This window comes from Dasypus novemcinctus, chromosome 2 (genome assembly GCF_030445035.2).
Source record: "Dasypus novemcinctus isolate mDasNov1 chromosome 2, mDasNov1.1.hap2, whole genome shotgun sequence".
In the NCBI taxonomy this organism is placed as follows: Eukaryota; Metazoa; Chordata; class Mammalia; order Cingulata; family Dasypodidae; genus Dasypus; species Dasypus novemcinctus.
The window spans coordinates 148,293,321-148,303,417 of NC_080674.1; the positions used below are offsets into that span (position 1 = coordinate 148,293,321).

Here is a 10,097-nt window from a genome sequence, read left to right on the forward strand (position 1 = left end):
AAGAACTTTGTAGCTCAAAAGGCCAAGGATAGTGAAAGAGTATTTTGGAAAAAGGGATTCTTTGCTGCAAACAAAGGCTGGTGTAGGGATATGAAATCCAAGTGCAACATGTTAATAGGCATGCTAGAAAAGCTGTCATGACAGTTTTAAGACCTAAGGATATTCACATTAAGGATAAAATTATCCTGTAAATGAATGCCAACAATGCACTTCATATTACAAAGACACATATTCAAGGGTTCTATTTTCTTCTCGTCACAATTCTTCTGTGTCCTAATAAACTCTCAGATAGGGATTCTCTTCTTAAAAAAATCTAAAATGAAAAATATGAACTCCTTATATAAAATTCACTTGCAGTATATTATTTATTTTGAGAAAACAAATCAGATGAACAGCTTATCAAAAGTAATCTCTCTTTTCCAGAAAGATATGGATGAGTTAGACATGAGCAGCATCTATTTCTCATGATGTCATTCCAAAGCAATTACTAAATTTTACACATGTTATGCTTCCTTCAAATCAATCACAAAACAAGTCATTCTAAGATTGAGGTCAAATTCCATTCCAACTGAAAGATCTCCAAACTTGAAGTAATGGTGCACTTACTAAGTAATACTCAAAGACCAAATTCCAGAATAACCCTCCTCCCATACCTCCGTTATTTAAAAAAAAAAAAAAAAAAGGTCAGTCTTCTTTTAGAGCATTGAAATGGAATGTGACCTGTATTTACGGGCTTTCCATTCTTTATTTACTTCTTAGAGAATACAAAACAGATCTGTTCTCTCTCATAAATAATATTTTTTAAAAAGCAAGAAAGAAAACAATGAAATGTAGGTAATTGATCTGATAACAGAACAAATAAAAGGGAAATTGTTTTACCAGATTTCTTAAATATAAGTTGTCCCCCTGTTAGAACAATGCCTGATACTTCAAATGAGTGTATTTAAATGGCAACTGAATCTTTATTTTTATTATACAGCATTGGCCAGACATCTAAAAGATTTATGATATGTATGATTCCCAATAAATTGAGTAGGGAAGGGGTGGTTAAAACTACAACACAACTTAAATATAATCTTCAGGCACAAAATTACTATAAACATCTTTCCATGACAAATCATATTTTTACCATTGAAATTACACATTAAAGTACCTAATCATAGAAGAGAGAAGTATTTAAGAAATGTACTTCAAACTCTAAAATTAAATACTTAAGTCTCTCTGGGGTTCAGTTTCTCATTTGTAAGAAAAAAAGAAGGTAATTGACTAGATGATCTTTAAAGCTATTTCTATGATAATTTAACCCAAGATTAAAAATGAATTTATATAATTTATTTCAGACAAAAGCTCTCCCAAGATAACTGCCTTAAAGATATATTTTACTTACATTCTTCCTACACCTTCATACATGTTAGTCTCATCCACCAAAGTCATAATTTCTGTATCTGTAAGATGTGCATGCTTTTTCGTTCTGTTTAGTTGTTCAATCTGTATGTCCGCAAGCTTCACCTTCTGTTGCGTGTCAATAACTTTGGCTTGAAGCTCTGTGAAGGCCTAATAAAAACAATTCCTTGGTTTAGTTCATAAAACAATTTACAGAAAACATTTATGTAAAATCGAAATATATTAAAATAAAACATTGTGATTTCAGACAAAGCTGTGAAATTTACCAAAGCAAACATAAATAAAAACCAATATAATTGTAAACAAGTCACTACACTAAATACTGAGTTTATTCTGTCTTCAGAAGATGCAATCTGTTTGAAGAAGCAAAACAAACACATATCAAAAAATGGGGAAGGGATTGGCTCAATGAATAGAGCATCTGCCTACCACATGGGAGGTCCAAGGTTCAAACCTAGGGCCTCATGACCCGTGTGGTGAAGCTAGCCCATGCGCAGTGCTGATGCACGCAAGAAGTGCCCTGCCATACAGGGGTGTCCCCCACATAGAGGAGCCCCACGCACAAGGAGTGCGCCCCACAAGGACAGTTACCCTGCACAAAAAAAGTGCAGCCTGCCCAGCAATGGGGCCACACACACAGAGAGCTGATGCAGCAAGATGACACAACAAAATGAGACACAGATTCCTGGTGCCGCTTACAAGAATACAAGCAGACACAGAAGAACACACAGCAAATGGACACAGAGAGCAGACAACTGGGGGGGCAGGGAAGGGGAGAGAAATAAATAAAAAATAAATCTTTAAAAATATATAAAATAAAATAAAAATAATTATATTGGGAAGCAGATTTGGCTCAACGGACAGAGTGTCTGCCTACCACATGGGAGGTCCAGGGCTCAAACCCAGGGCCTCCTGACCCATGTGGTGAGCTGGCCCACACACAGTGCTAATGTGCACAAGGAGTGCCGTGTCCCCTGCATAGGGGAGCCCCACACACAAGGAGTGCGCCCCGTATGGACAGCCGCCCCACACAAAAAAAGCACAACCTGCCCAGGAGTGGTGCTGCACACAGAGAGCTGATGCAGCAAGATGATACAACAAAAAGAGACACAGATTCCCAGTGCCGCTGACAAGAATACAAGCAGACACAGAAGAACACACAGCAAACGGACACAGAGAGCAGACAACTGCGGGGAGGAAGGAGAGAGAAATAAATAAATAATTTTAAAATCTTAAAAAATAATAATATCAATTAGTAAACCCCAAGACGTAATATTAGCAATAAATGCAATAGCTAGAGGATGCAATACAGAAATTCTAAACAAGAGCATAAATGTAACAACTCCCTACATTTGTATTACACAAGTAGGTTTCAAAGCACTTTCCCACATTAATGAGGAATCCAATATTAAATATCTAATTTACTCTTCTCAATAACCCTATGAGTTAGGAATGTTAGTTTTATCATCCACAATTTATAAATTAACTAAATTTGTTAAGAGACCCAAGTAGCTTGTGCAGGGTTCCACAACTATTTATTAGGTGGAAAGGCAGGCACTTAAATCCATTTCTTATGACTCCTAATTCAGGTAGCTTTCCATTCCACTGCCTCCAGTAATATTCAGAATATGAATATTTTATAAAAGAAAGACGATGGAAGTGAGAAACAGAAAATTCAAATTACCCATAGAAAAATTGCATTTTAATCTTCATTCACACATACCAAGCCAAATTTTACCCTTGTATACACTTACTTACCTAAAATATAAACACAGTTCTCGGATATTCTAATTGAGGTGCCTAGAATGCCTTTTACATGCTGTCAAATTTATGTCCATTTGTGACTGCAATATACGACAAAGTCTCCTAAATTTTTATTTTGACTCTGTTCTCACCTACTAATGTGGTCTCAAAAAATTTATTTTGGAGGAGGGGAAGTACCTGAAATTTCCTATTAGTCTCCAACCCAAAAAAGATCTTGGAAAAACATTAGAAGATAAAACCATTAAGCAACAAGTTTCTTTTTTATTTAATTGTCAAAACTAACCAATTTAAGTCTGCATATCATTTTCTTAATTTGCACTCACTATCCAATGTTTCTTAGCAATAAATTTAATTAATATTGGGAGGTAAGGCCTTCACAGTTGTACTTTCTTGTTAGATCTTTAACCCTGACTTAAATCTGAACTTTCAACCACACACACACACAAAAATAAAGTTTTGGAATGCACAATTTGATAGTGTTTTGAAATGTAAAATTCCAGGGATTATCTGGTTGTTCTGTTTAGTTTGCTACGGAAGCTAGTACACTGTTAAAGCTGAGATATTACAGCATTAGAGAACATCACTCAAGGACTATATTTACAAGTTTCAATACAAGAATGGCACACACACAAACACATACACAAAATCCTCAGAGCAATAACAAACAACTTCATTTATTAGCAGAAAACAGCTCTTTCAACTGTTCTATTTCATATGCAAAGGCTGACCAGAAGGCAGTTTTAAGTAACATGCTGCTCTTCTCAAGAACCTAAATTGGAGCCTTGGCCTTTCCACAGCTGCGAGTTAGGGAGGTCCCTGCCAGTTGCAGATGTCAGACTTCATTGTCCCCATCCTCTACACCCTAGAAGTCACTCAATAAGAGGAGGGGAGGGACAGAGGACAGGAGAAAGGATGAAAGCAAGCAAGCAAGCAAGCAAGAACCCAAACTAATAGTCAAAATAGTGTGGAATATGATGGAAACACTGGATCTAGTCCCAACCTTTGACTGAGTCTTTTCTGGAACTCAGATTCCTTTTCTAGAGAAGCATTAACTAAATTAATTCTAGGGTCCTTTTCAAACACCACTACCACCACCACCACCACTCCAAAACACTTATGATTTGGGGCGGGTAGAGGTGTTAGAATCCTGACCACTCTTAGCAAAAACGTTTCTAAGTAACAACACATTTATAAAAAATTGTCTGAACAAAAACGGAAACCCAATTCCTTCTGATACTGACTTCATTTGGAAAACTTTAGAAGACTTTTTTGTCAACTTCTTCTAAAAAGAGGGGCGGGGATGGGGATCAAAGCCCTGGGACTGAAATTGCTATGAATATATCTGATTTTCTGAGCCGCAGATACTGAAACCTTTCAAGGTATGGGATTGAATAAAAGGCCTAAAAACAAAGGATGGACTTGGAGTCGTTCAAAGCAAGAGAGGAGGCATTATTGCAGGTGCCTCAGTTCAAGTAAGCCGTCCGAAGAGACTCCAATTTGAAACGCTCGCCTCAGATCTTACTAAGCAACTGAGTCCCTGGCGGCTCCTAGCGTAACAAAACTGCTCTAAAGCTCAGAACAAGGGAAAAGGCTAGAGATTGACCCGCAGATTTAACAGAACTCAACCCAACCAGCTCCTATTTAGCAAGAGCCGCTCGTCCCCACCCCAGCCTACGAAGACCCGGTCCCGCTTTAGTACTCTGGGAAACCACTCCCCAGTCCCCTAGAACCTCTTTAATTCCGCAGGACACGAGCCTCACTCGATATTCTTGTCCAAAGTCCCCTCGGCTTCCAAAGAAACGCCCTGCCCGCTCAAGACCTTGGTTTACCTTCTTTAACTCCAGATCCACGGGCGCCGCCATCTTGATTCACTCTTTGCGCCTGCGCGGCGGGAGAAGGTTGGAAAGGGGGCGGGAAAGGGTTGAAGAAGATGGATCGTTTGTCTCCCTTCTGCGCCTGCGCATGAGTCCTGCTAGCCGGGCTAGTTTTCCCTCTCTGGGTGCGGTGGTTCTAGTCTTACCTTGAGCTTCTTGGGATCACCGGATGTTTTCCCCCACGTGACTCATCAGGCTTGAGTGCTCCTCCACCTCCTCTAGGTAGAACCCAACGCACTTATTTCATGTTTGGCTTTAAACAGTTTGACAAATAGCTTAGTTTGTGCTGCTAAATTAAGATGCATGTAGATCAGAAAACCCTTTGTAGTAGTTCTCAAAAGAGGCCGAGTACAGTTGTTTAAAAAATATATATATAGATTCTCTGGGTCTGGAAAATTGCACCTTTGCAGACTCCTTTGGTGGCCCTACCCTATGCAAGATTTTGTTTTTTTCCTTTGAGGTAGGGAGTCTGGGATGTGCCTGGGAAGCCAGTGCTCAACCACTGAGCCACATGGGCTCCACTGAGGGGTTTTTTTTTAATTTGTTTGCTTGTTGTCTCAGTTTTTTGTTTTTAGGAGGTACTGGGGAATCAAACCTATGACCTCAGGTGTGGGAAGCAGGTGTTCAATCACTTGAATCACATCCTCTCTCCAGACTACATTTTGAGACTCTCTGCTCTAAAAGGACCTGGCATCTAAATCTTAAGGATGGATAGTATTTGGACTTCAGAAATGGAGGAAATGGATGTTTTATTTGTCCCAAAAGCTGCGAAGAAGAAAAAATGGCAGGGAATTTGGAACCAGCCAGATATGAATTCAATCCTTTGTCTACCTTGAGCCTAAGTCTATCCAGTTTATTTACTAACTGTGTGGCTTTGAGCAATTCACTTATCCTTGATACGCTTCAGTCTCCTCATATTTTTCTTGAGAGTAACAATATTTCCCTAACAGGGTAATTGTGAGGAATAAATTGTGTCAGGATGAAAAGCTCCAAGGACAGCACCATGCACACAGTAGGTACTCAATAAATAGTTGATTTGGTTATTGTTGTCCTCTTTGTCCTTCAAGGCTTAGCAAATGAGCCACCTCCTCCATTAGGTCTTTTTTGACCCCTTACATCAACCATTGTGCAGACCAAAGATAATCTCTCCTCTGAACACCCCACAACACTCTTATCTCTTCGTCTCTCAAGGCACATAACATTTTCTACCTTTCTTATAAAAAAAAACAAAACATTTTTATTAGACCGTAAACTTCTTGAAATCAAGAACCATGGAATAATGTTTCCCACACCACTTGCACCTAGAACACCTTCCATAGTGCCCCAAAGGAAAGGAAGAAAAAATAATTATTGAATGTGAATCAATTCTCTTCAGAAGAAGGAAAAACAGGCCTAATTCATGACTTTAGATTCTCTGGGACCTTCTTAGAACTTCATCATAGATTATCAATATTTAGGGATGGAATAGTGAAATTCAAAGACATTTTCAGATATTTCCCTGTACATTACTTTAGGAGATTTTGAAACACTCCTCATAGGGGTTATGTAATGTAAAAGATAGAGCATGAGCTAAGTTTTCAGACAACCTGGGTCCAAATACTGACTCCACTACTTAAGAGTAATGTGACTTTAGGCAAGAGTCTCCTCTCAATTTGTGCTCCTTGCTTCTTTCTGCATCCCACTTTTTCCTCCTGAGTTTAATTTCCTTCTTGATGAAATGAACCCTTCAGCAGGTTTTTTCAGTAAGAGGTCTTTGAGGAATAAATTCTTTTTTTTTTTAAGATTTATTTTTTATTTGTTTTTTGTTGCATCATCTTGCTGTGTCAGCTCTCCGTGTGTGCCGCGCCACTCCTGGGCAGGCTGTGCTTTTTTCGTGTAGGGCAACTCTCCTTAAAGGGGTGCACTCCTTGTGCATGGGGCTCCCCTACATGGGGAACACCCCTGTGTGGCACAGCACTCCTTGCGCACATCAGCAATGCGCATGGGCCAGCTCATCACACAGGTCAGAAGGCCCTGGGTTTGAACCCTGAGTCTCCCATATGGTAAGCGGATGCTCTATCAGTTGAGCCAGATCTGCTTCCCAAGGAATGAATTCTACTAGTCTTTGTGTGTTTAAAAATGTCTTAATTTTACCATTAATTTTGAATGACAGATTAGCTGTGTATAAAATTGTAGCTTGACAATATTATTGAAGACATTTTTCCATAGTCTTCTGGTTTTGATGTGCTAATAAAAAGTCCTCTGTCAGGATGCTTTTCATGACTTTGACAGGAATCTGTCTTTTCTCTGGTGTCTTTTAAGATATTCACTTTGTCTTTGAATTCTGCACTTCCACTCTGATATACATATGGATGTGGATTTGCTTTCTTTATGTTTCTGGTGAAGTACATGTGGTGTACTTCTTTAATCTGATCATTCATGTCAATTCTGGGAAATGTTCAACCAGTATTTCATGGAATAATACTTTTCTCTCTACCATTTTCTTTCATCTTGCCTCCTAGCACTCCCATTAAAACAGAAGGACCCATGTCTCCTAACCTCCATTTTACACTTACAATTTCTCTGTCTCTCTGTGCTGAATCCTGGGTGATTTCTTCAGGTCTCTTCTTCAGCTTACTAATTCTCTCAGATATGTCTGGTTTACTGTTTAGACCACCCATTGAGTTTTTACTTTAGTGATTATAATTTTTAGTCCTTAAAATTCTGTTTGGGGAAGCAGATGTGGCTCAAGCAATTGGGCTCCTATCTACTATATAGGAGGTCCAGTGTTCGATGCCCAGGGCCTACTGGTGAAAGCAAGCTGGCCCATATGGCAAGCTGGCCCACACAGAGTACTAGCCTGCGCAGAGTACTGCTCCACACAGGAGTGTTGCCCCATGTGGTAGTGCTGGCCCATGCAGAGAGCTGACACAGCAAGATGACACAACAAAAAGAGACATAGAGAAGAGATAGTAAGAAATGCAGCAGATCAGGGAGCTGAGGTGGCACAAGAGAATGATTGCCTCTCTCCCACTCCTGAAGGTCCCAGGATCAGTTCCTGGAGCTGTTTAATGAGAATACAAGCAGACACAGAAGAATACACAGCAAATGGACACAAAGAGCAGACAACAGGTGTGGGAGGGGGTGGTAAATAAATAAATGTTGTTTTTTAAAAAATTCTGTTTGGCCCTGAGAAAGTTAAACATAGAATTACCATATGACCTGGAAATCCCACTTCTAGGTATATACCCAAAGTAAATGAAAACAGGAACTTGAATAGCTATTTGGGTTTTTTGCTCTTTTTTTATTTACCCCCCAGTGTTTTCATTCACTGTCTACTCTGTGTCCATTTGCTGTGTGTTCCCTGGGCCTGCTTGTCTTCTCTTTAGGAGGTACCGGGAACCAAACCCAGGACCTTCCATGTGGAAGAGAGGTACTCAATCACCTGAGCCACCTCAGCTCCCTGGTTTCTTGTGTCTATCATTGTCTTTCCTCTTTGTGTCTCTTTTGTTGCATCAGCTTATTGCGGCAGCTCACCGTGCCTGCCCACCATGCCAGCTCGCATTCTCCAGGAGGCACCAGGAACCGAATCCAGGACCTCCTATGTAGTAGGCAGAAACCCAATCACTTGAGCCACTTCCCTTGAAAAGCTATTTGTACACCACTGTTCATAGCAACATTATTCACAATAGCCAATTGGGAACAACCCAAGTGTACATCAACAGATGACTGGATAAATAAAATGTAGTATAGGGAAAATGTAGTATAGCATGTGGCTCAAGTGCTAGGGCTTCCACCTACCATATGGGAGGACCTGGGTTCGATCTCTGGGGCCTCCTGATGAAAAAAAAAGAAGAGAAAGCGTGCCTGCATGGCGAGCCAGTGCCCACGTGGTGAGCCAAGTGCCCATGCAGTGATCCAGTGCCCACGCAAGTAAGTCACGCAGCAAGATGATGACACGATAAAAGAGACAAAGGGGAGAGTCAAGGTGAAACACACTAGAAACTAGGAATTGAGGTGGTACAGCTGACAGGGAACTTCTGTCCACATCAAAGGTCCCCAGGATCAAATCCTGATGAATCCTAGAGGAGAAAAAGTGAAAAAGAGAAGACAAAAAGAAATAAATACAGAAGATCACACAGTGAATGGACACAAGACAGCAAAAACAGCAGGGTGGAGGGGGAGGAGGGGAGTGGGGAAGGGAGGGAGGAGGAGGAAATAACGCTTTTAAAAATGTATACTTAGTGTATACACACATACATGCATATACATGAATTGGAATATTATTTAGCCTTGAAATGAAGAATGAAGTTCTGGTACATGCTACAACATGGATGAACCTTAAAGATATGTTGTGTGAAATAAGCCAGACACAAAAGGGCGAATGTTGTATGATTCCACATACATGAAATACCTAGAATATGCAAATTCTTAGAGACAGAAAGTAGATTGTATGTTACCACATGAGTGAAGCGAATTTGGGGAAAAAGAAAATTTGCCTTAAGCATAAAGTTGGCAGTATATGATATGTATTTATGGACTGGAAGTCATTAGAGTGTGTTTCTTTAGCTCCCTTTCTTTGGGGGCTTCAAAATAAATGGATTATTTTTTTTCCTCTGGAGCCTTTAAAATGACAAGAAGAGCCTGCCTCAGAAAGCCCTAAAGAGTTTACAACCTTGGATACTTGTCCAGAGAATAAACATGATGTGCTTGCTTCTATTATTTTCATAGAAAAATAGACTTCACATTCAATAGTATATGATGTTCTTCTCATGAGGTTCAGTCAGTCCACAGCTGAAGAACCTAAAAAGATGATCTCCTATTATACCTCAGACCTGCTTACTCATGCCAAATACACTCATTTATTCATTCAACAAATATTTATTAAACATTTACTATCTGCTAGGCACTGTTCTAAGCCCGGGATACAACAATAACAAGAGACATTCTCCATGACCTCACGGAGCACACATTGCAGTGATGAAAGACAAACAATTAACATGGTCACAGATTGACTGGATGGATGCCACATAGGTCCAGGAAGCAGTCTGGGTGAATACAATATTTGACATGAGA

The 10,097-nt window shown here is 39.8% G+C and overlaps 1 protein-coding gene across 2 annotated transcripts in view; it reads right to left on the minus strand.

The window, feature by feature from the left end:
- Window positions 1-5,094, minus strand: part of PFDN1 (prefoldin subunit 1) — an 84,495-nt gene extending 79,401 nt beyond the window's left edge. Inside the window, exons 1-2 of one of the 2 annotated variants that reach the window (XM_058279769.1) lie at window positions 4,998-5,094; window positions 1,388-1,554 (exon numbers count right to left, since the gene is read on the minus strand). In XM_058279769.1, the coding sequence (XP_058135752.1) occupies window positions 1,388-1,554; window positions 4,998-5,030 (200 nt within the window). In that variant the 5' untranslated portion in view covers window positions 5,031-5,094. The remainder of the gene's footprint in view (window positions 1-1,387; window positions 1,555-4,997) is intronic. The other variant, XM_004477834.3, reaches the window with a different exon arrangement.
- Between the last annotated feature and the right edge of the window lie 5,003 nt (window positions 5,095-10,097).